The sequence below is a fragment of the Periplaneta americana genome, chromosome 17 (genome assembly GCF_040183065.1).
Source record: "Periplaneta americana isolate PAMFEO1 chromosome 17, P.americana_PAMFEO1_priV1, whole genome shotgun sequence".
In the NCBI taxonomy this organism is placed as follows: domain Eukaryota; kingdom Metazoa; phylum Arthropoda; class Insecta; order Blattodea; family Blattidae; genus Periplaneta; species Periplaneta americana.
In genome coordinates this window covers 126443222-126471084 of record NC_091133.1, presented here as the reverse complement: position 1 = coordinate 126471084, position 27863 = coordinate 126443222, and the positions used below count along the sequence as shown (strand labels likewise).

The window sequence follows — 27863 nt, the reverse complement described above, 5'->3', positions numbered from 1 at the left end:
ATACACAAGAGCTATGGGCATTACAAATAGCGTGATGAAACCATCCTTGGTTCAGAAACACACCCGCATACGTCTCTACAACACATTGGCACGACCGATGCTCAGCCATGGCAGCGAAGCATGGACACTGAGGAAAGCAGATAAAAGCAGAATAATGGCTTGTGAAATGCGATTCATGCGAAGGACAGCGGGCTATACTAAATGGGACCTGAAAAGAAATTGTGAAATTTTAAAGGAACTAAAAACTCAACCAGTTTTAGATTACATTGTTCAATATCAGTCTAATTATTGGAAACATCATTTGGAAAGAATGAGTAATAGTAGACTCCCAAAGGCAATTTATGATTATGTACCACATGGCCAAAGATCTGTGGGTCGTCCTGCTAAGAGATGGCGTGAAAATTTTATGTGAGACCGTAACAGGCCTTGTGGCCTAACACTTGTCAGGCAGAAGAAGAGAAGAAGAAAAAGAAATATCTCTGTTCTGTTCATGAACCAAACAATATGAAAAAATTCCATGCACGATGTCGTCAGGGAAGAAGGATATAGGATACATGCAGGACAACTTTTGGACCTACGTTCTATAGCCTTGAATCATCTGTGTTTTACCGTTATGCTGGTAAATTCCGCTGTAATCGACCGGTGATTAAGTGACTACTTATTTATGTCAGAACTGTCTGTCTTTGTCTTTTTCATACAATTTCTTACAATTGCATAAAACGTTTATTCTGTTCGTAATTGTTAAGGCCCATTCACAATGAAAATTAAACATAAATACAGAAGTTTGCGCCCAGGCTACCAAATGGGATCATTCACAATGATTCACATAAGCATTGACATAAACATTACCGTAAGACGTTAAAATGAAAGTTTGCAAACTCCAAACTTTCATGCTTACGCTTACGTGATTTGCAAACAGTACACAATCGTGGAGCGCTGAAGTATACGACAGAATATGAGGAAATGGCGTCGTTGTTATGTTTCCATGGTTACCAAGTATGTTTGCTGTTATGTTTATGTTCCCATCGTGAATGATGGTATGACTTCTTGATTTTACCGTAACGTTTATATTCTTAAGTTAACGCTTACGTTATGTTTAATTTTCATTGTGAATGAGCCTTTACTGTGAGCTAGCGTCGTGCATTACAGGTGCTATGTTCGGTTCAAGATTGTGAGTACGGCGAAGTTCAATATTCGCCGATGTTCATTCTGCAGAAGGAAGTCTGCCATGTTTGTTCCACCTTGTTATAAAATATCTGTTGTCCCACTTCTTCATGTTTTAACCGCTTAAGGATTTTAACACAGATCTTGCGATTAGTTTTTCATATGAAATAATACTAAGTTTGTAATTTCTTGGTTTCCTCTCTCTCTCATGTTAGAAAATTGGACACTACTGTGAGCATGGTTCGGATTGTAAGGATGTCAGGGATTTGAAATAAAATATTGAACTTTCTTTTCATTTTTGTATTTATACTTCCAGCATTTAAATTTAACAAGGTGTGGCCTTCTAATTAATTACTTCATTAATGCGTCCTCATTCCATTAGACCTAGTCTCGAGACAACAATCAATTGATAGTCGAAACGATTCACACATCAATATGACGTCGTCAAGGACTTTTTTAATGGGTTATTCCACAACGCTTTATCAACTGCTCTGGTTACCTAGCGTCTGAATGATATGCCGGCGAAATGAGTCCGGAGTCCAGCGCCGAAAGATAACCAGCATTTGCTCTTAATGGACTGAGGGAAACCCCCGAAAAGGGAAAACCCCTGAAAAACCTCAACCAGGTAACGTGTTCCAAACAGGATCCAATGAGTTGTTTCAAATGGTAATGACTGATAGATAATATGGCATCAGAGAATAGGAGTCTTTGGGAAATTAATACGACAGTTAAGTATTTCAATTTTTTTGTCCAACAGCACGACACTTAACTTGTTATTCGACCCGACTCTACAAACGAGCTCATAGATGTCGTTAGTGCTGAGAAGTTCGTCAGACACTATCCACAGTGCATCACAGGTTGCGTTTCTATGTATATTAAGGCCCATTCACAATGAAAATTAAACATAACCGTAACATAAACACAGAAGTTTGCGCCCAGACTACCAAATGGGATCATTCACAATGATTCACATAAGCATTGACATAAACATTACCGTAAGACGTTAACATGAAAGTTTGCAAACTCCAAACTTTCATGCTTATGCTTACGTGATTTGCAAACAGAACACAATCGTGGAGCGCTGAAGTATACGACAGGATATGAGGAAATGTCGTCGTTGTTATGTTTCCATGGTTACCAAGTATGTTTGCTGTTATGTTTATGTTCCCATCGTGAATGATGGTATGACTTCTTGATTTTACTGTAACGTTAAGTTAACGCTTACGTTATGTTTAATTTTCATTGTGAATAAGCCTTTACACTCTTAATGAATGATGATGGAGAATTGTTGCGGTGCCACAAGGGAATCGAAATACCTGAAGAAAACCTCTATGTTGCCTAGACCATAGGTTTGCCCAACACAAGTAAGTTCAGATAGAGAGGGACTTGAATCCGGGCCCTCTGGCTTATATTTCTTCTTAAATTCGTTATTTAACGGCACTGTATCAACTATTAGATTAGTGTCGATGGAATTAGTGATAGCAAGGTGGTATTTGGCGAGACGATGCTGAGGATTCGCCATAGGACTATCGGGCATTCGCCTTATGGTTGGGAAAACCTTGAAAAAACCCCAATCTGTAATCAGCCCAAGCGGGAATCAAACCCACGGCCGACCGCAACTCCGGATTAGCAAACACGCCTGCCGACTGAGCTATGCCAGTGGTTACCCTGGATTATAAGCACAGAGCTTCAGGACTATACTGTTTTCGCTGTAAGAAAAATCCTAATCTATAGGGCCTACTAATAATAAATCTGTAGCCGAAATTTTTCTGGTAATTTTCGATTTTCCAAAAATAATTGGTCCTAACATATATAATTAACCACCCTGAAACTGAAAATCGCTTTTTTGAAATTTTTGTTTGTATGTCTGTCTGTCTGTATGTTTGTTACCTTTTCACGCGATAATGGCTGAACCGATTTCGATGAAAATTGGAATATAAATTAAGTTCGTTGTAACTTAGATTATAGGCTACATGGCATTCAAAATACGTTATTTAAAAGGGGGGTTATAAGGGGGCCTGAATTAAATAAATCTAAATATCTCGCTTATTATCGATTTTTATGAAAAAATGTTACATAACAAAAATTTTCTTTAAAACTCATTTCCGATAAGTTTTATTCTTTGAAAAATTTTGATAGGACTGATATTTAATGAGATAAATGAGTTTTAAAATTAAAATAACTGCCATCTAAGGTCGTGTAATGAATTAGAAAACAAATGACTTCGTCTCTAAGTGGACAGCAACAATCGAAAGCTATGAAAGATAGCCTACAGATAATGTTTCTGCGTTTCTATGAAGAAATATCGGAAGCTAAATTAACCGATTTGTATAATTAATTATTAATTCACCATTGAAAAGTGTAGTTTCTCTAGATGGACATATGCTATAATGTTATCACAGTAACTTCCGAGTGAATCGAGGACAGGTAAGATTAAAATAGCTTCTTATGCACAGAAAACTTGATAGGCTATTCTGTATATTCGTTTCCTGTATTTCCTAAACTAATTTTTATGACCAAATGATTGGTCTCTGGATCAAAATGATCGCATTTTAATTTTTTAATTAAATTTAAATTAAGTAACATAATAAACGATTTATCCTTCTATCAAACACGAATGTTCCCTGGATCAAATGTCCTATTTTAATTATATAATTATTTTATATTTATTTCTAACGGGTGCAGCGGAGCGCACGGGTACGGCTAGTGTAAACATAAGCACGTTGCTGTCATATCCGTGATTGGCTCCCAGTCGAAACACTCACATGACGCAGGAAAATATAGTTCGTATTTGGAAACCATAATCTTTTATTATTTGAAAATAAAAAATTGAATTCTAGTTGTTAAATACGATGAAACATATAACTTCACTTATATGTAAAACGCTATGTAAAACAAAAGCTACTTTTATATTTTGTTATGTACTATGAACGCGGATGAATACCAACAGTAATACCGAGGTAGTCTGTTCCTGTAACAAGCTGGCGTCACTTGAGCTCGTAGTTTACGTAAGCACGTGGTACTGAAGTATGGCTTCTGCGTTCTCAGTGTTTGTGGTTATTAATCAGAAGAGTGGAAACCCTCTCAAAAACGAACAAAAACAAAATAGTCTTAACTGTATATAATAAGTTAAGTGAGTTTTAATTACAGTAATTATAAAGTAAATGTTTCCTAAGCAAACGAATGCATAGTAGTGAGGTTAGGTCTACTTGACGAGTAACGGGAAATGTTTAACATGAAACAGAATGTACAACAGTAGGCGGGAACACGTACTGAGAATCTATGGCGCCAAACAGCGGCCAATGAAGCCTCACTTCAGTCACGTGCTATTGTTTGTATTAGGATTTTTCTTACAGCGAAAAGATTATAAGTCACCATGGCGGTTAGTACTTAGAATCAGACAATGCTAAATTAGCTATTTCTGTCTTTATATTCCCCACATTTATTAATGACCCCATTTGTGTACGAATAATAACGAATTCATTATGTCACATTAATTTGTTTCCCCTCTATGTTTTATGACAGCAGGCATAATTTCAGATATCCAAGGCCTAATGTAATTAATGTCAGTATACAGTATTAACAGAAACCGTGATCAGATTTCTCGAATTCATTCATTATTCTGCTCAAATACAGGTTCTTCACTGAAAACCCAGTACTCTACAACCTTTCCTATTTTCTGTATTTCTCTTTGTCTCCGCATATGTCTCTCTCTTAATCTCGTCTGTCATCTGATATCTTCTTCTGCCACGTACTTTTTTCCCGTTCACCATTCCTACCAGTGCATCCTTCAGTAGCCAGTTTCTTCTCAGCCAGTGACCCAGCCAATTTCTTTTTCTCTTCCTGATCAGTTTCTGCATCATTCTTCCTTCACCCACTCTTTCCAACACAGTTTCATTTCTTATTATATCTGTCCATTTCACAAGCTTCGTTCTGCTCCATACTCACATTTCAAATGCTCCTAGGCGCTTCTCTTCACTTCGTCGTGACGTCCATGTTTCTGCCCTATACAATGCCACACTGAACACGAAGCACTTCACTAGTCTCTTCCTTAGTTCGTTTCTCGAATGCCAAGAGCATAAATATTTCAATTAAATATCTCGTAAATGAAGAAAAACTTCTTGATCACACACTTTTAACACTTTATATCACTTAATATTTAGTTATAGGAACAACAAACAACAAGACGTTTTTGATCTACAGCATGATTTGGACAGACTATATAGATGGAGTATCGATAATTTTCTTCTGTTAAATCTTAATAAATGTTGCTTTATGACGTATTCTAAAAATAAGACAGTTGCTCAAAATTCGTATGAAATTAATGGTGTGAAGTTACCTAGAGTAGAATCATTTAAGGATTTGGGTGTTTATTTTACACACAACTTATGTTTTAAAATGCACTTAAATCACGTGGTAATTGATGCATATAGAAAATTAGGATTTATGATCAGAAATACAAAAGAATTAAAAAATATAAATACTATTGATACTCTATATAAAACTCTAGTTAGGAGTAAGCTAGAGTATGCGTCTGTAATATGGTCACCTCAGTTCCAGTCCCATCAGATGCAAATAGAAAGGATACAGAAAAGATTTTTACGTTATTTATATTTTTAAAAAAACATCACGTGTCGTCTTATGACAAGCAAATTTCATATAATCAATTACTTTTTTAATTTAATTATAAAACTTTAAAATCTCGACGATTAATAAATAGTCAAATTTTACTCCATAAGACTGTTAACAGTATATTGAATAACTGTGATTTTCTTAAATTCCTTCAGTTCAATGTAAAAAAAAAAACAGAATTACGTCACAGGCAACCTTTTGTTATTCCCATCCCTAGAACTGTTTTCTTCAAGAACTCTCCATTGTTTGTTATGAGTAGACTTCGTGGAATTGCGACGAGAATCGTAAGGTTTACTGCGCACGCGGTATAGACTGTATGAGAAGGGAGCATGCAACGGATGGAGTATGCTTCTGATGTAAACACTGAGCAGTATACTACGGTTACAATAAAACCTGTATCCTGCATTCAAAAAATATAATGAATGATCATTGATGTAGGAAATGTCTAAACATGTAAATACACAATTATTTTATAGTGAGATATATTAACTCTGTCACATTGTCTTTATATCACGCCGTCTAGCCACTCTTAAAGATTGTTTGCATATTTTACAAAAAAATGGCTTCTTCTTTAATACTAGAAATACTTAGTATCAAACTCTTCTATAAACACACGCAATTCTGAAGTAGGCCTATTATATCGCGGCATGTTTGATTGAATTTTTGTCTGCATTGAACAAATGTTAAGCGTTGACTATTCCAAACACAGTAATGCCACAGTCTACTATATACAGTCACGAAGCTTGAGTTTTGAGGGTGCTAGAAACAATAGACTGTGCCGGTACTATTTTGCATTGCCTGTAATGAGGCGATATTAGCGATCCAAGTGGTGAGCAACTATCTAATGTTTGCATATTTACTACGTATTGAGCTTCGTGACTGTATATATACTAGACTGTGGTAATGCAAAAACAAGTGCTTACACAGGTATATATGGCTGTAGCTGCTCTATCTATTTGGACCGGTCACAACTCTTAACATGAACTGCTTATACTACGAGACCGGGAGGAAGCCCACCTCCTCTATACTACCGTACATCGGCAACCTGATTGCATGCTGCGTGTGGCAATTCAACGAAGTCTAGTTATGTGTAATACAACTCTCTGTCTTTAAACATTGATTCTCAATTAGATTTCAGTTTAACAGTTGAAAAATGTCATACAATATTAAAAAGAATTGTATTTCCTTAGATATTTAAATTATGAATATGTGGATTATAATGTTTTTACTCTAGTTTTTAAATAATTTTGCATCATTATATTGACATTTGGCACTATATTAACTGCAATACTATATTCTAGCATCTATTACCATTATGTATTTTCTTTCTTTCGTTTGTGTTGTTGTTTTTTCTCTTATTATGTATTTTGTGTATGTATCTGTGTAAGCCACCTGTAATTGGAAGCCTGCTTCTGTTGGTGGTGGATTTAAATAAATAAATAAATAAACCTTCTAAACTAAGCAATTCACCACTCACTTTTAATTTAACTTTAGAAAGTTGTTACTAACTAAATCTTAACAGAAAACCTCCAGTCTTTAAACGCACATATTATGTAAAATATTTACTCAAGCACAATGTGCATAACATACTGTACTTGAAGAACGTCTATATCGCATCAGCGTCGTTTCACGCTGCAATAGTCCTACCATATGTCCGCGAAAAAATGTGCAAAGTCTAAAGAAGTTCAGATATGGAATTAGTTCAAGGCCCTGCATCCAACTTATTGCCACAAAAGTAGAGCGCCGCTACCATAGAGACTGGAACAGTTGACTGCAGCAGGAGGAAACTGAAGCCAAGTTCGCGAACACAAAAACTTTTGAGATGTCTCGCCAACGTACGAGATAGAGCACCACTACTTAATATTTCGGATGGTTTAGGGCGTCGCGACTAAAGTTTATCTCCTAAGTTCTAACAGCAGACAGACGATTCGAGACCTGGAATTATAAATCACGAGTGTCTGTGGTAAGGTTCACGAGCTTTTAAAATCGATTTTGTGCAATCAAATAAATGAACGTCCCCATATTTGTGCATCAATTCTGCAATGCCTGGAAAAAGTGACATAAGTCAGTTTCCACAAACCTTTATTGATAATTTACTTGACAACTTACACTGGTTTATGTCGATTTGATTTTTTTCTGTATGAATTATTGTAATGGGAGAAATACTTATGTCTCTTTTTCCAAGCGAGCAGATGTTCCGTAAGTTGTCAATAAATTATCAAAAAAGGTTTGTGGAAAATGACTTGTGTCACTTTTCCCAGGCACTGCAGAATTATAACAGCAATTATAATTTATGTATCCTGTTCACGATACAACATAATGAATATCTCCAAGAAAACACGAGCTGATACAAATTAAGTAGCTCAACACTGCCGACGTAGCATATTTTCCTTCCATCAGCAAATATGTTTGTGCTCAAGTCAAAAATAAGATAATGTGTAGATAATAGTCTTGTACAAGAAAGACAGACAGTATCGGAGTTTCAAAGGTTGAAACACCAACACAAAGCGTCGAGGTGCAAAACAGGGAATTCACTGTATTGTATACTTACACCCACATACGATTACTATAGGAGATTACCAAAATTAAATTGTAACAAAACTTTTCCAACATTTAGTTCTAATTTATATAAAGGAGCTAAATTAACGGATTTAATTAAAGACTAAGACCGCATGTCCAAAACCACTTTTTTCCTACCATGGATGAAAAAGAAAATTGCATTTCCGCTCAAATCTCGAAAACGATTTTTTGCAGCATTACGATATTTAAATAAAGGTAAAAAAAAGGCTTTGTAGTGGTGTCATTTTTTGGTATTAACGATAGGGGAGAGTCGGGTAGTATCGGACATCGGGTAGTATCGGACAGTACGTTTCTTTCATCTACCACCATATGTAGTACCTGAATGACATGGTTACGTTTCTCTATGCGACATCACAGAAACATAATCCTGTCAATCAGGTACTATCATCGTGTGGTAGATGAAAGAAACTCACTGTCCGATATTACCCAATGTCCGATACTACCCGATTCTCCCCCATACGCGAAATGTGAAAAAAAAAACTTAATTTTATGTTTAAAAAATGCAAATCCTTTAATGAAAGTGCAAAATTAAGTGAAATATATCCACGAATTTTCGCGAAATTGATAGATATTTACGAAATTACTTCTTAATCACGATATTTTCAACAAAAAAACAGGTTTCATAGAGAATTCCCACGAAAAATGACTTTCTTCCAAATAAAAGGTGACAGACAAGTTTCTTCGTTATAAAATCGTATTCATCAACGTTTCTACATATTTTATTTTACGTATATTTTCAGGGATTACTTCCAGGGGGCAGCACAAGCTGACAACGGTCATTTCTCTTTCCCACAACAACTGCCTTCGTGTGATCAAGAAGCCAGTGCCATCACCTCCTCACAGTCCAATGATGCGAATTATGAATATAATTAATGATGCAAACAATTTTCTGTTAGTTTAAAAAGTTGCTGTTTCAATAATAATAAAAAAAATTATTTCATTATTTTTTAAGTTTCTTTAGATTGCGAAATATGCACGAAATTGCTTGTTTTTTTTTAACGAAATTCTCATAGAAATCAAACCATTTTAATCACCGAAAGTAGAGTAAAATAACCTGTAGTAATGTCACAAGAGCTCTGAGATTTGTCGATAAATCCACGAGTGACATTTATTAGGACTATTTCGTTAATAAAAAATGTAAATAACATATCCCTAAATTCGCTCACAAAATGTTAATAATAATTGTAGCCTATATTTATAAATACTTCACCTATTCAGACATTGTAAAGTCGAAATAGATGAATAACGATTACTGCAATAAATAAATAAAATGTTATTCAGTAATGCCAACTGAGAAAAGCGAAATACAGGTTTAAAAATGCTAATTACATGTACTGCGCTTTTCTCTTGTTATTGTAACAGAAATACGTTTTCATTATCTGCTGAAATCATAATTTAATTTAAACATTTTATAGTATATTATTACAAATAACCTGATTAATACATTAATTAAATGAACAATTGTTACGAAGGAGTGTCATTTTCTTTAGATACAATGGACATGGAATTAGAAAATGAAGATTTAGATGTGGAAGTAGGATCGCACTTTATTTAATACAATGGATTCATGCTCATCGATTTACGTGGAGACAGTTGGCGGCACTGACTAAACAAAATAATGACCATGCGATAAATTGATAGAGATAAATCGAACTGCAGAAATTATCCCGATATATGACTGTGATTGGTTAGAATTCAAATATGTACATTTTCTGGATATAAAGTGTCGGTTAAGGAGAATCGAAACTCCATATACCAACGTCCACTTCTTAACTATTTTCGCTCCCGGAAAAAGATAGGTTTTCTCCCTAACGAAAAGAGCCACACACAATTCAGTTCACGGATTGAATATTATATCGAATGTTACTGCAGACTAGCGGAATGTTCACGATGCTCTAGAAATCGTGGGAATTGTTCTTGATTTATCGATCGAAACCAGTCTGCAGAAACGCCTTTGGGCAACGTTACGCTTTGCTAATCATGGGGACTGGTACGTAATGTTCTTCTAAGATCACGTTTCACATCAGGAATTACAAGTCATTCCACCTACTACTATGCTCAAGAGAAAGTAATATAATACAGGCAATAACATCCCTGGTGTCAAGCTATCTTTACATTTAAGAAGGAACGGAAAATTCCTTGCCGAAGAGAAATAGTTCCAGTATATTTTGAAGGTCAACTTCACAATTGATTTCAGTCCGGAATTTTTCATTTATTTAATAAGTACAACTGTTTTCAGAACATGGGAGAACTGACAGCAGGAGAAAGAAGAATACAGTGTATAAGATTTGCTGATGATGTGGCGTTGTTAGCAGAAGACGAGATGATACTAAGGGATATGCTACTGGAGCTAAATGACAGCTGTGAGCAGCTTGGGATGAAGGTACCAATAATATGAAGACCTTGGGCATAGGAAGAAACATAAAGAAGGTAAACTTGCGAATTCTAAATGAGGCAGTAGAGCAAGTGGACTGCTTCAGATACTTTGAGTGTACTATAAGCAGTAACATGAGCTGGTGCCAGGAAGTCAAAAGGAGAATACTAATGGCAAAGGAAGCTTTTAATAGAAAAAGGAGCACCTTCTGCGGATCTCTGGAAAATGAATTAAGGAAGTGCTTTGTGTGGAGTGTAACATTGTATGGGGGCAGAAACACGGATATTACGACGAAGTGAAGAGAAGAGAATAGAAGCATTTGAAATGTGGATATGGAGAAGGATGAAGCGTGTAAAATGGACATACAGAATAAGAAACGAAGCTGTGTTGGAAAAAGTGGATGAAGAAAGAATGATGCTGAAACTTATTAGAAAGAGGAAAAGGAATTGGCTGGGTCACTGATTGAGAAGAAACTGCCTACTGAAGGATGCACTGGAAGGAATGGTGAACGGGAGAAGAGTTCGGGGCAGAAAAAGATATCACATGAGACGATATTAAGATATATGGATCATATGAGGAGACTAAGAGGAAGGCAGAAAATAGGGAACACTGGAGAATGATGGGTTTGCAGTGAAATACCTGCCCTTGGGAAGAACACAATGAATGAATGAATGAATGAATGAATGAAATACTAGGCCTATCAACAGCATCGTACTCAATCCACATCACAGGAATTCCATCATGCCGTTTAATAAAGATCTTAACATTCAAACGCTTCCAATTCGGCAAAGAAAGAAAATTCTCGAATAAGTGTAAGTTATTATTGATAGGGGGCGGATTTATATGCAGTAAAAAATTGCAAAATATACACTGTTAAAATAAAAAAATATTTTATTTTAAGCAACTTACTATTATTTATTGATGGTTTTTCTGTTACACATAAGAATATTGAGACACCCCCAGTTCTTAAAGTTGCGTGTCCTTCAACCCACTGCTTATGCAGTAATTTTTCTGGCACATTTTTCGTTAGGCATCGATGATGAAACCACATCAAAATCGATAATTTTCATGCGGTTAAAGGATAGGATAGTATTTTTTAATTAATTTTTTGTATGTAGAGAGCTCATAGCTGTGGCAACTCGACCAAATAAAATATTTTGAAAAAAAAAAAAAATTTGGGGGCCTAAATTTGAAGAAAATATACCCAATGCAGTATTGTACTAAAACCGATATATCTAAACCGTTTTTAAAGATAGATTCAAACAGTTTTTTGCAATGTATTTGCAAAAGCATGTTCTACAAACTGTCTGTAACAGAATTTTGATATTAATCCCCACGTCTGTAAGGTAAACAATTAAAATTTAATAACAATTTTCTGATTTCCTTTCTTGCAAACAAACGGACGTATTTTTAAAATGAAATCAATTAACAAAATTCTGTTACAGAGAAAATTTTCCTAATAATCTAAAGATTGTATGTTCTAAATTTCATGCATGCATCTTTAATAGTTCAGAAATTATATCCATTTTTGTCTGTCAATGTAGCAAAAAAAAATGAAGTTACTGGAAACCGATAAAAGCGGGCGTGTGATTTAAAAATCCATAGCGCAGGAAGTTTAAAAATGACGTCTCAACACTCGATAAGGGCACAAATACCCACAAAGTGTTATGCAATGCATTCCACACATATCGAAGGGTATTTGAAAGAAAAAAAAATTGAAAATTTAATTTACCGGAAACAACAATAAAAGTGGGCGAGTGATTTAAAAATCCATAACGCAGGAAGCTTAAAAATGGCGACTCAACATCCGATAAGGGCACAAATACCCACAAAATGTTATGCTATGCATTCCACACATATCACAGGGTAGTTTAAAGATTTTTTTTTTTTAAATTTACTCATTTTTCACCAAAAAATACCATCCTTTCCCCTTAAGCTATTCTAAAATACAATGCACTCTGAACACACTGTGGAAGTTTCTTGACATGTCACCATAACAAAATGAAATATTCCGATTTGCCACGTCGACAAGTAAATTGCATTATTGTGCCTATATTAGGCCTTTTGTTGACAGGCGGCGAAATCTGAGTTCAGCGAGCACAAAGAAGTCTATCAACACTTCCTGCAACTCCCGCGCTGATCATATTGCGGCGTTTTCTTAAAAACTGTCAAAATGTTATGCACGTGCGAAGTAGAAGATAAGGGGCTTCCTGTTTTGATTATCTGTTCTTTTAATCTCAACTTCCATCATAAAGCCCCAATATTCTACATCTGCACAGTTAGCAATCCATTTAATTATGGCGAGCTTTGTTGAGTTCCGCGTCTTTGTCCCAACGATTCGCCCACAACAGTACCCTGTCTGCATGTTGTCAGATTGTCATCAATAAAATATCCAAAGTCTGCGTTTCTTATGTATTACATTTTTCCGATGTTCCATATTCTTATCTTCATTTAAACACTAGATAGGATCAATGCTCTTGACCTTCCATTCATTTTTACTACAGCTATTTCAAACATATTCTTTTATAATATTTACTTATTGTCTATTACAGACAGATTGTAAATGTGGCATAAGTGCTAAGAAACACTAGATTGTTAAAAAATAACGAAATATGCTTTTATATGCACTAAAAGTTAAAATATGCATTAATTCCTTAAATGTATATGTATATGCACTATAAAATCTTGAACTTTGGTTACAAATAACTTGTAATACATTTATACAATGACAGCATATGATTTGCAACTAAGGAAAGTATTTTTATCATAATACTTGGAAGAAAATGCCGTCATCGAAAACATCATTAAATGGCATCCTATAGTTTTTTTATCATCTGGAAGATCAGTATTTGTATGAAATATTTAATTTGTTTTGTACAGAAGCATAATGCTTATGGTTACTATAGTAACAATTTTATTGTTGATGTATTTTGTTAGTCCTTGTGTTATGGAATGCAGTTTTATTGATGAAATCAACATAAAACAATATGTACTTAACAGAAAATACTGCTTTTACGTTTCTAACATGCCCCTGTTCTCTGAATTTTGCTTCTATTCTACTCACAGTTGACTGAGAAATAGATAGCCGATTTGAGTTTCGTTAAAAATTATACGTACCTCTTTGTGCACGTCTTCTGTCACCAAATTCTGAATCTTAATTATTTCATTTTCTGTTAAGAATATCTTGTTTTATATCGATTTTATCAATAAAACTGCTTTCATAACACAAGCACCAAAAATGTATCAACAACGAAATTGTTACCATAGTAACCGTAGTCATAATGCTTCTGTACAAAACAAATGAATTAGATAAAAAATGTGCTCTTTCAGATGTTATTAAAAAACTATATTACACATTTAACCATGTTCCCGATGACTTCGTAACTCTCTCAATAACAGTCGCAAACATATTTTGTTTGCATAAAAAAATATTCCTTTCAAAATAAGTGGTTTGGCGTTTCTGAGCTTTTTGTCCAAAATCCCGTCATTCAATTGTAATTGCAATTATGCGTTACTTTGATACAGCCTTTATATGACTGACGATCTGTTTCCAGATGAAGCCGAAACAGACGAATACACCCAAGACACGATGATGATGATGATGATGATGATGAATAATTTGTGTGTTTCAAATTAAGTAAATGGTACAAAAATCTATTAAAGGTTCCCTTGCTTGGGAAGGGAAGAATCTGCACATTAGCTATGCCACTGACGAAAACGTAAGGTCAGCTACGACAAATTTTGTTTCACATCTTAAATGAAAAGGTTTGACGATTTACTATTACAACGGCAAACTTTACAAAAGCGGAATCGAGAACATTGCACGGTATTTATTTACAAATTAAATAGCGAGCTTGAGTCAAGTCTACACAATGACGGATAACATAACACAAAGTACAAGTTGAAGTGAATGGGTGGGGATAAAGGCTTTTTCACAGCACTGTAAGTTACTGTCATTTGTTCTCAAACGCTGTAGTTACTCGTATTTCCGCTACACATCACGAACGTTATTTAAGTCGGCAGTGGTGAATGCAATGGAATGCAATTGGTGTTGCGTGAAACCAAAGATCGTGACTTTGAACACGATCTGAGGCATTAATGTTCGTACATTGAAAATGTGATGTTTTATGTGCCGGCGTCATGCTGACCCCACATCATGTGAACAATAAAAATGTGGAAATGGGCTAAAGTTCCTGTAGTATCTAGCAGCAGTGTGATGAAAACTGCAATAGAAGAATCTGGCTCGCAAATCGCGTTTTGTACTGAATAATGGTCCTTGAATCTATATCCGTTGTTAGCAGAAGAGGAGATGATACTAAGGGATATGCAACAGGAGTTAAATGACGCTGTGAGCAGTATGGAATGAAGATACGAGTAAATGCAAATAAGACGAAGAGGTCATAGAAAGAAAAATAAAGAAGGTACACTTGCGAATTATAAAGGAGGCAGTAGAGCAAGTGGACAGCTTCAAATACTTGGGGTGTACTATAAGCAGTAATATCAGCTGCTGCCAGGAAGTCAGAAAGAGGATAGCAATGGCCAAGGAAGCTTTTAACAGAAAAAGAAGCTTCTTCTGCGGACCTCTGGAAAATGAACTAAGGAAGAGACTAGAGAAGTGCTTTGTGTGGAGTGTAGCATTGTATGGGGGCAGAAACATGGACATTACGACGAAGTGAAGAGAAGCGAATAGAAGCATTTGAAATGTGGATATGGAGAAGGATGGAGCTGTGAAGTGGACAGACTGAATAAGAAATGAAGCTGTGTTGGAAAGAGTGGATGAAGAAAGAATTATGTTGAAAGTGATCAGGAAAAGGACAAGGAATTGGTTGAGTCACTAGCTGAGAAAAAAACTGCCTACTGAAGGACGCAATGGAATGAATGGTGAACGGAAGAAGAGTTCGGGGCAGAAGAAGATATCAGACGATAGACGACATTAAGATATATAGATCATATGAGGAGACAGAGAGGAAGGCAGAAAATAGGAAAGATTAGAAAAAACTGGGTTTGCAGTGAAAGACCTGCTTTAGGCAGAACAGTATGAATGAATGAATAAATGGCTGCACCTTTGAACTTTAATGCCACGCAAATTTTACAAGCAGTTTTTTCACACTTTTTTTCAGCACATTTCGTAAGGTTCGCAGTGTAAAGGCTCTTAGAATTTTGATGCTAAGAACATGAAATTTTTATTGCATATTCTATACACTGTGGTTAGCAAAATAGCGCATGGGTTTGATGATTAAATGAATACTTACTTACTTACTGGCTTTTACGGAACCCGAAGGTTCATTGCCGCCCTCACATAAGCCCGCCATTGGTCCCTATCCTGAGCAAGATTAATCCAGTCTCTATCATCATATCTCACCTCCCTCAAATCCATTTTAATATTATCTTCCCATCTACGTCTCGGCCTCCCTAAAGCTCTTTTTCCCTCCGGCCTCCCAACTAACACTCAATATGCATTTCTGGATTCGCCCATACGTGCTACATGCCCTGTCCATCTCAAACGTATGGATTTAATGTTCCTAATTATGTCAGGTGAAGAATACAATGCGTGCAGTTCTGTGTTGTGTAGCTTTCTCCATTCTCCTGTAACCTCATCCCTCTTAGCCCCAAATATTTTCCTATGTACCTTATTCTCAAACACCCTTAACCTATGTTCCTCTCTCAAAGTGAGAGTCCAAGTTTCACAACCATAAAGAACAACCGGTAATATAACTGTTGATGATTAAATGATTAAATAAATAGTTTTTAAAATAAAAAATGAAATATATTTATAGTGGTCGACCTGGTTGGCGAGTTGGTATAGCGCTGGCCTTCTATACCCAAAGTTGCGGGTTCGATCCCGGGCTAAGTCGATGGCATTTAAGTGTGCTAAAATGCGATAGGCTCATGTCAGTAGATTTACTGGCATGTAAAAGAACTCCTGCGGGACAAAATTCCGGCACATTCGGCGATGCTGATATAACCTCTGCAGTTGCGAGCGTCGTTAAATAAAACATAACATTTAACATTTATTTATAGTGGCAATAGAAAATTTCTATTTTTAGGTATGCAGTGATTATAAAAAGCCCACGGTCTAGGTAACACAGGGGTTTTCTCCGGGAGCTCCGATTTCCCTGTGGCATTACAACAAATTTCTATCATTTCATGTCATCGCGTGTGAACCAGCCTCCTATGGCGCACCCAGGGCAAGACTCTGCTGGTAAATTGACCTACACAACTGGCTTCATACGGGTGAATGGCTTGCAGTCAAGTATCCGCCATCAGTATATAAGAAAAAAGATCAAAATTAGAGCATCAATTTTTCCATTCACCTATGGACAGGAATGTTAGGCGATCAGCTGCTAGGAACCGCTGCATTACCTAATGGACTAACAGGTGCCGCATACCATTATTTTTATGTGCCTCTTCATCAACGACAATGAATAAGGTTCATGCATGATGGAGCACTACCCAATTTTCTCCGCACTGTCTGTCAACTGTTAGGTTGATAGTAGGTAGATCGCAGAGATCTAGTTAAACTGCATATATTATGATTTCCTGATCTTAATTCCGCATATTTTTTTTTATTATGGCGACATATTCCGTACCCAGTAAAGAAACATAGAAAGAAAAAAAAAACTTTTGTCTGCAAAAAATTATTTGTAGCTACACAACTATATCTCCACCTGAAAACTTCGGACAAAAAAGTTACAACGTAACATGCCTACACGAATTATACAATTTTTCAAAATTAGGAGGCAAATTCTGCAGTGCTCGGGAAAAGTGACACAAGTCAGTTTCCACAAATCTTTTTTGATAATTAATTGACAACTTACACTGGTTTACGTCGATTTGATTTTTTTTCTGTATGAATTATTGTAATGGGAGGAATACTTACTATGTATTTTTCTTCCAAGCGAGCAGATGTTCCGTAAGTTGTCAATAAATTATCAAAAAAAGTTTTGGAAACTGACTTGTGTCACTTTTCCCGAGCACTGCAGAATTTATGTCCCATATTTTCTGCACAATCTGGTACTGGCTTATTACACACGAAATGGAATTTTTTTTCAATATGACGAGTTTTTCTGATTTGCTATCGCCTGATAACCTATATGTTTTTTATTAAGTTTATTTATACACGCTTTAGCATCTGTAGTCATATCGCGTGTTTTAGGATCTGTGGATATACCAGTTTTCTATTGTGTGTTGTATTTATTTTTTTATTTTAGTAGGTTATTATACGACGCTTTATCAACATCTAAGGTTATTTAGCGTCTGAATGAGATGAAGTTGATAATGTAGTCCGGGGTCTAACACCGAAAGTTACCCAGCATTTGCTCGTATTGGGTTGAGGGAAAACCCCGGAAAAAACCTCAACCAGGTAAATTGCCCCGACCGGGAATCGAACCCGGGCCACCTGGTTTCGCGGCCAGACGCGCTGACCGTTACTCCACAGGTGTGGACTTTTGTGTTGTAGATGGCTTGTGTTCATGTAACTAATTTTCGATTTTGATTAATGTTTTTGATATTTGTGATTGAGGCGGTGATGAATCATGGTATGCAAATTTCCAATCCGGCATTTGCCTTTGTGACTGAGGGAAACCATGAAAAAAGCCCAGTCAGATTGGCCGGCAACGGGGTTTGAACCCGGGACCTCCCGAATGCGAGTCTCAAACGCTACCGTCTGAGCCAACTCGCTCATGTTGTACTATCCGCGCAAATACTGCTATGATATTATCATTATCATCTTGCCTCAATGCTACAAAATTCAAATACAGTATACAATGGACCTTGTTAATTCGGTCCACAACTGCTTTTATTATGGAAACGGCGATAATCGAATCCTTCAAACACGTTACAGCGAACATTCGATCAGAAAATAAAAATGCGAATTTAACGACATTCTTTTACGTCATAACTTTGAACAAAAGTATGTACGGTACTGTAGGAAATATTCCACAAGATTATTACCCGGTACGTTGATTTAATTTAATGAAAAATATTAATGCCATTACATTTCTTGCAGCACTTTTACAAAAATCTTAATACAACGCAATGAAGTGCAATTAAAATACAGAGTGTCCGAAATGCCCCACACCATAGGACTGATCACAGTATGTGTGCTACAGGAACATCATTTTATTTTTACTAACATTTTTAATAATGACTTGCCCATACCTCTGGATCAACGCAGTTTGTTACCACCTTCCACGACTGGAGTTCGATGATACTGGCGTAATATACAAACAAGTCACTTTACTAGGTATAGGAGAGAAGAAAAGTAGGTAGTTCATCCATTTACATAAACTAGGAAAAATTGCGCTTTTGAGTTAGATAATTTTCATTAGGTTTTTGTTTAATCAAAATATAGTACAGTATTAACGATGAGTGTTTTTACTCACGAACTGAGCTGTCCATGTGGACGTATTCATTATTCTACTGTCTACAGCACATTAGCGTACAATATAGAGAATGAAGTTAAATTGAAAAATAATCATAATATGGATATTTAAACACATTTTTTAAAATGGTGGCCGTTCATTTCGATACAGGCTTCAGTTCTATGTGCATATTATCGCACTATAGACTATTGTACCTAATCCCAATTACCAGTTTCGTTCTTCGTACTAGTAACTCATGTTGAAATAATTCTGACCTACTCTTTAAAAAAGTATCTTACGTACTGTAAATTCAATCTTCACTTCTGCCCGATCCGAAAAGATAAAATTACTCAGACATACTATCTACTGTCCGTCCAAGTAGTTATGTCGTAGGGTCGTAGAAAGGGAGGAAATCACGTGACAGTTAATTACTTAACAAGGCATTTTTAAGCTATTTTAAACAGTTGTATAATATTACGCAGACGTCCAATTCCTAACAGAAATTAATGTTCTCAGAAAAGAGCTAAGACAGCCCAGCCACTAGCTGGCGAATAAAAGCTGGTGGCGGAAACCGGGATACGGCGTAGGCAAATGGACGACAGTACCTGTGCGAAAATGATTCAATATTGAAAGCTCTTTCGTCACTGGAAAACGCGAACATATTTTTGGAACGTACTGTTTACTATGACCGTAAGGCTACTAAGACTGTATATGCGGTCTTGAATCTGTGTGGAGGACGGTTGAACTTCATTAGTAGAAGGGGTGGGAGTGAAGTACATTAAAAAACTCAGGTACAATAAAAATTGAAGTAAAAATAAAATGATGTCCATGTATATGCGTTCCACAATGCTCCACACATATCTAGAGACGAAACTGCATTTTGTATTAAAAAAAAGGGGGGTCACAAAGCCAGATGATATGACGACACACTCATCCTCGATCCTCTGCTGTAGCCGCTGATATGACGTATCTTCAATCTTGAGCAGTGACTAACATTCCCAGGAAGCAAATTCCAGGGGATTCAAGTTGGTGAGCGTGGAGCTCATTCGACGGGACCTCTGCGACCAATTAAATAGGAAAATTGATCGTCCAACCATACATAAAACACATACTACGATATTCTGTCCTATGATGCGAGATATTACGGACATCCTGTAGAATCAATCGCATGTTTCTAAGGGAAGCCATATATGTTTACAGATTTTGACATTGAAAATAACAACTGAGATGCTCTTAGATGCTTACATCACAAGGTCAGTGGGCTTACAGGACGCTATAGAATTCCGTGATCACGTAGTCACAAAACTCCGTTAAGCAAGTTCAATAGAGAGAAAGGAACTTCCCACTTACAAATACACTTATACAACTGCCTTATCCAATCACCTTCCTACGAAAAAAAAGCTGCGAGCAAAGAAGCCGAGGAAGAACCGTTACATAGTGTCTGATGACACTTTTTCTTCTCTAATATAAATTAGGAATACAATAAAAGTGGAAAGTAGCATTTTTATTCTGGTTAGGAAATTATGATTCTAAGAAAATATTTAATTAAAATTTTAAATATATAAAAACTAAGATAGAGACGAAATGAAACAAAATAGTTTTAAAGGGAAAATCAAGAAATTCCTAGAAACAATGAATTAACTTTTCCCCAGATCGCACTCAAATTTCCTAGAACTAAGGATAAATCCTTCGGGTTGGCAACATGATCGATGATCAAATAGGAGCATAACATAGCATTTCACAAACACAGCACACACAGATTGTATCCAATAGCTGCAAGCGCAGCATCCCACCAATAAAGACAGCAGCTGCACAACTGTCATATCTGCAAATACTACTTCACATGTTTCTTTTTTTGTCTTAGTCCATGACACACGCCAGTCTGGAATATGTAACTTGCTTCTTGACATCTCGACAGCTGTTCTTACATGATGCCAAGCAAGAACACCCCATTTCATATTACTCTTTCATTTACAAATAGGCCTACTAGTAAATCACACTGCTACAAAATAAGACTAAATAATAGAAAAAAAACGTAACAGCATTAATACTAAAGTAATACTGCAAGTAAACTTTCGTACCGGTCTAGATTATACATATTCATTCATTTCTTCAAGTACCCTTGCAGACAAGTTACAAGTGCTGTCATTTTGCTGCCCCGTTTGAATGGAGCGCTATTAGCAAATCGTTTCCGCTGTTCATGGAGGATGTACTCTTCACGATGTGAGGGGACATGTGATTCAACGTTAACGTCCCAAGGTACTTCAACCTGGTTGTACGAGCACATCTGAACATCTACGGAAAGCAATGGATAGGGAGAGCCGGCCCTGTTGAGTGGCCAGTGTGATCACCCGACTTCACGTCCTTAATCTTTTGTTTTCTTCGGGCATGTGAAGTAATACACCGCTCCCATTGACACCAGAGAGGAACCGACTGTGCGAGTATTAGCTGCTTTTGATCATATTCGACACAGGCCGATAACCACTCTACAACTGTGTAATGGATGTAATCAGGTTCAGGGTAGACATTTTTAACACCTGTAACTTGTCAGCAAACATACTTGAAAAATATGTCATTTCATAATTGTTAATTTCGCTAAAACCTGTCTCTGTTTTGATGTCGCTTAGCTCCTAAACGAGGCATCGAAGAACATGGATTACTTAACGAAAAATGATCCTCATTGCGAGATCTATCGAGCCCCAGAGTTTGTTGCAGAGGTCCTAAATAAATAAACAAATAAATAAATATATCCCTCTCCCCCCCTTAAGAGATCGCCATCCTTGTCCTTCATAGTAATGAAACTCGTGTCCTCAAATGTTTGGACCATCACCACAATATAAGCCTATACACGGGCTGACAACTCCTGGGTAGCTCAGCTGGTAGAGCATTGGTACGTTTACCCAAAAGTCCCGGGTTCGATAACCGGCTCCAGAACAATTTTTCACTCGAAATTATTTAAATCAACTTTACAGAGAGTTATACCTGAAAGCTCCATTTGCATAATACACGTCATTGTTCGTTAACAGAAAACCACAATTCAAGTCACACAACGTTTGAGTGCACTCAATGTTGGTTACTTGACGGTTGTCAGCCCAGTTTGAGGTCTTTGGATATAGAGGGAAAAATTGGATCGGTGTCTCGTAGAGTTCCTGGGTAGCTCAGTTGGTAGAGCATTGGTACGTTTACCCGAAAGTCCCGGGTTCGATACCCGGCTCCAGAACAATTTTACCCTCGAAATTATTCAATTCAACTTTACATGGAGTTATACCTGTAAGTTCGATTTGTATAATACACTCACTATTCGTTAACAGAAAACCACAATTCAAGTCACACAGAGAATGTGTGCACTCAATGTTGGTTGCTTGACGGTTGTCAGCCCACTTTGAGGTCTGTGGATATAGAGGGAAAAATTGGATAGGTGTCTGGTAGAGCTCCTGGGTAGCTCAGTTGGTAGAACATTGGTACGTTTAACCAAAAGTCCCGGGTTCGATACCCGGCTCCAGAACAATTTTTCCCTCGAAATTATTCAATTCAACTTTACAGAGAGTTATACCTGAAAGCTCGATTTGCATAATACATGTCACTGTTCGTTAACAGAAAACCACAATTCAAGTCACACAGAGTTTGTGTGCACACAATGTTGGTTGCTTGACGGTTGTCAGCCCACTTTGAGGTCTGTGGATATAGAGGGAAAAATTGGATTGGTGTCTCGTAGAGTTCCTGGGTAGCTCAGCTGGTAGAGCATTGGTACGTTTAACCAAAAGTCCCGGGTTCGATACCCGGCTCCGGAAGAATTTTTCCCTCGAAATTATTCACTATCATACTGATTTAATTTAGTACCTGTAATAGTATATTATGAAACTGGTTATACTTTATTGCATGAGTCAATGTTTAGGAAATGAGTTTAGCCGTTTAACCAGATTGTGTGATTTCCTGATGTCCTTAGTTAACGAGAAAGGACACCTATCTTCTGAACTTCAACATTCCTTATGGCAATAATTTAATATATGTAAATTCTATTTCATTCTGATTAGATCTATACATGCTAATGTTAGACTCAACACTATTCACACTCATTGCAGTGTGTCCGAGCATGTCCACTACAAGTTTATATCCCACTGAAATAACGCTATAAATTGCATCCGGAAAGAGAAATGATTAGATAGTGGATCTGTTACGTTACTACGCTATCGAAGAGGTTTTAAATGCTGCGAAGTTAACTACAGGCACTGTTGCAAGATTAGTCTGCTGAGGCAGATGCCGTGTCTCCTGTTCACAGAACTTCCTTCCCTCCCATTTCAGTACGTTATATTTTCTTAGAATTACAGAAATTCGTGGTGTTCATAAATTGTTTTGAATGTAACAGTACAGTATTACAGTACCAACGAATTCAAAACTGCACATAGGTCTACTCTTCCTTTCGTTTAGGCTACAAATATGCATTTGTTACAACGACTACTGGTATCAATAACAAACCGAAAAATTCGTCCCCACCCTCACTCGTATCTCTTGGAGACCTCGACTTATTAAGGTGTTGGTAGATGTATACTGCAGTTCACGTAAGACTAGTTTGTAAACAGCTAATATGGTCGTTACTCAATGTTGCCAACTGTTATCACCAAAGCATGTATTTGTATATTATTTATTAGTTGGTTATTTAATGATGCTATATCAACTACTACGTTATTTAGCATTGATGGAATTGGTGAAGTGAAATGGTGTTTGGTGAGATGAGGCCGAAGATCGCAATAGATTATATGACGTTCGCCTGAATGTAGGGGAAAACCTCGAAAAAAAACTCAACCAGGTAATCAGCCCAAGCGGGAATTGAACCCAAGCCCCAGTGCAACTCTGGAGAGCCAGGCACGCGACTTAGCCGACAGAGCTACACCAGTGGCTCCAAAGCATGTAAAACCACTATAGTATGCGCTGCAGTAGCAGTGTTGTTATTATTATTATTATTATTATTATTATTATTATTATTAAACGCATTTTGTTCGGCAACATGAAACATATGGCTAAACAGTTTATGATCCATATGGCCTAACCTAAACATTAATTTTGTTTGAAATGATTAGTACGAACTTCGCGAAGCTAAGCCAACAATAGAGCGTTAAAAACGTGCCGCTAACCAAAACCTAGAGTGTCAAAAACGCGACGCTTACACAAACCTAGAGTCAAAAACTCGCCGCTTACATAAACCTAGAGTCAAAAACTCGCCGCTAACACAATCCTACAGAGTCAAAAACACGCCGTTAACCCAACCCTACAGCGTCAAAAACGCGCCGCTTAACCAACAACAGAACGTCTAAAATGCTACACGCTCCGATAATCCAACCCTAAAGCATTAAAAACGCGTCGATAACCTAGAGCGTCAAAAACGCGCTAACCCAAACCTAGAGCGTCCAAAACGCGCTAACCCAAACCTAGAGCGTGGAAAACGCGACGCTATGCTAATACTAGAACGTCAATAACTCACCGTCAAGCCAACCCTAGAGCGTCAAAAACGCGCCGCTAACCAAATCATAGAGCGTCAAAAACGGGCGCAAACTCAACCCTACATCATAAACGCGACGCTATCCCAACACCAGAACGTCAAAAACGCAGCGCTCACACAATTATAGAGCGTCAAAATCGCGCCGATAACCCTACAGCGTCAAAAACGCGTTGCTAACTCAATCATAGAGCGTCAAAACGCGTCGCGTACACAACCCTAGAGCGTCAAAAAATCGCCGCTAAGCCAACATCAGAGCGTCAAAAGTGCACTGCAAACCAAACCGTAGAGCGTCAAAAACGCGCAACACAACACTGAGCGTCGAAAACGCGCAGATATATCAACACTAAAGCGTCAAATACACACCGGTAAGGCAACCATAAAGCGTCAAAAACACGCCGCAAAGATAACCCAAGAGCGTCAAAAACGCGCCGCTAAGCCAATCCTAGAGCGTCTAAAAGTCCCGCTAATCCTACCTTACAGCGTCAAAAACGGGACGCTAAGCTACCACCAGAGCGTCAAACACGTGTCGCTAACTCAAGCACAGAGCGTTAAAAAAGCGCCGTTTACACAACTCTAGAGCGTCAGAAACGTGCCGCTAACAGAAGCCTAGAGCGTCAAAAACGCGACGCTTACACAACTCTAGAGCGTCAAAATCCCGTCGCTAACAGAGGCATAGAGCATCAAACACGCCGTCAAAATCCCGTCGCTAACAGAGGCATAGAGCATCAAACACGCCGATAACAGAAGCCTAGAGCGTCAAAAACGCTCCGATGAGCCAATTCTAGAGCGACAAAAACGTTCCGTTCACACAATCGTAGTGTCAACCAACCTACAGCGTCATGAACATACCGCTAACCCAACCCTAGTGTCAAAACGCGCCGCTAACACAATCCTAAAGCGTCAAAAACGTGATGCTTACCCAACAATAGAGCGTCAAAAACGCGGCGATAACCCATCCTTAGAGCGTCAAAACGCGTTGCTTACATAACCATAGAGCGTCAAAAACATGCCGCTTACACAACTCTAGAGCGTCAAAATCCCGTCGCTAACAGAAACCCAGAGCATAAAAAACGGGCCACTTATACAATCCTAAAGCGTCAAAGACGCGCCGCTTACATAACTGTAGAGCGTCATAAACGCGCCGCTAACAGAAGCCTAGAGCGTCAAAAACGAGCCGCTGACCAATCCGTAGAGCGTCAAAAACGTGCCGCTAACCCAAAACTAGAGCGTGAATAAACGCGACGCTATGCCAACACTAGAGCGTCATAACCGATTTGCTAACCAAACAGCAGAGCGTCAAAAATGCGCCGCTTACACCCTAATGCATAAAAAACGCGCCGCTTACACCCTAATGCATAAAAAACGCGCCGCTTAAGCCAACCTTCGAGTGTTAAGACCGCGCAGCTAACCCAACCCTTGAACGTCAAAAACGCGCAGCTAACACAACCCTAGAGCGTCAAAATCGCACCGCTAATCCAACCATAGTCAAAAACTCAACGCTTATACAACCGTAGAGCGTAAAAAAAAGGGTTGCTTACCCAACACTAGAGCGTCGAGAACGCGCCGATAACCCAAATAGAGCGTCAAAAAAGCGTCGATAAGCCAACCCTAGAGCGTGAAAAACGCGATGCTATCCCAAAACTATGGCAACAAACATGCCTAGCGCTCCATTCACTATGACGCATTTCGAATGTAAGTCCGTAAATTATGTGATCCCATTAATTTATTTATATGCTTTGTTCCAAATAACCTCAGGAATCACCTCCATAAACCAGGGGAGAACTGCATGAATCACCCTGTATAGTTCAGAGCTATTTTTTTAAAGGAGGGAGTGAATAAGATCCGTTTACAGACAGCCCACTTCAAAGGTTGGCAGGAGAATAAAAAAAAAAGTCAAATGCAACGATGTCTAATGCACTCTCACAATAAACCAAAATACTGTAAGTACGAAAACAAATTATTGTACTCACTCATTTGCTGCAATGTTGCCAACTCACTCTTCTTCTTTCTGCTACGTTCTTTAGTTGGTGCAGGAGGAGGAGGAACTGCCTGTTCTTGCTGCACAACCGTGGCAGTAACCTTTTCAACTTTCTTCTCACCCTTATTGGAGGACTGTTTCACTGGAGCTTTTTCAGACATTGTTGTTGTCGTTGTTGTAACGACCTCTGACACAGCCTCAGTGACTGCTGCATCTCCTTTACTACCGAGGTCATCCTTCTGCAAAGAAAGGCATTTATTTTAATATCAAGGAAGAAATTTTGTAACTATAAACTTAAAACATACAGGGTGTTTTGAAAAAAGGTTCCAATATTTAGAGAGGAGGTAGTATGCATCAAAACAAGAAATAAATGTCCTATAAACATGGGTTCTAAAATTAATATATTCTGAGAAATGAGCAAATGTATACCATCATCGTAAGAGCAGCATATCTTCTACTGAGAGTTCTTGGACAAGAAACAAAAACATGCTTCTATTCAACATATGAAACTAGCTTACCCGACTGGTACAGTAATAATTACTGCAGTGTAGAATCAGTTTATGTACAAAAAAGAATAATACGATTAGGAACTTAACATAGTGTTGTCCACACCTGTGGAGTAACGGTCAGCGCGTCTGACCGCGAAACCAGGTGGCCCGGGTTCGAATCCCGGTCGGGACAAGTTACCTGGTTGAGGTTTTTTCCGGGGTTTTCCCTCAACCCAATACGAGCAAATGCTGGATAACTTTCGGTGCTGGACCCCGGACTCATTTCACCGGCATTATCATCTTCATTTCATTCAGACGCTAAATAACCTAGATGTTGATACAGCGTCGTAAAATAACCCAATAAAATAAAATAAACATAATGTCGTCTGTTTAAACGTCCTCTTGATACAAACACAAAGAAAGATTTGCTGTGTAATACATAGAGTGACAAACGGCTGCATTCCGTTTCTTCAATTGTTTCTTGCCAAAGAGCTCACAGTAGAAGATATGCTGCTCTTAGAGTCATGGTAAACATTTGCTCATTTCTTAGAAAATGTTAATTTTAGGATCCATGTTTATAGGACTTTTATTTCTTGTTTTGATGCATACTACCTCCTCTCTAAATACTGGAACCTTTTATTCAGAACAGCCTGTATAACGTATCTTCCTTAAGTTATAACATCAGCACTTATCAAATCCAAAACTAATCTCCACTCCATACTAGGAGATTCTGCATGTGAACAAATGCACTTGTCCAAAGCCCATCCTATTGACTGCAGGACAAAAA

General features: G+C 37.5%; 1 protein-coding gene across 10 annotated transcripts in view; it reads right to left on the bottom strand.

Moving 5' to 3' along the window:
- Nucleotides 1–27863, bottom strand: part of LOC138692649 (ribosome-binding protein 1-like) — a 163455-nt gene that overhangs the window by 120932 nt on the left and 14660 nt on the right. For all 10 annotated transcript variants that reach the window (XM_069815735.1, XM_069815738.1, XM_069815741.1 and 7 more), the window contains one exon: nucleotides 26581–26827. In XM_069815735.1, the coding sequence (XP_069671836.1) occupies nucleotides 26581–26827 (247 nt within the window). The remainder of the gene's footprint in view (nucleotides 1–26580; nucleotides 26828–27863) is intronic.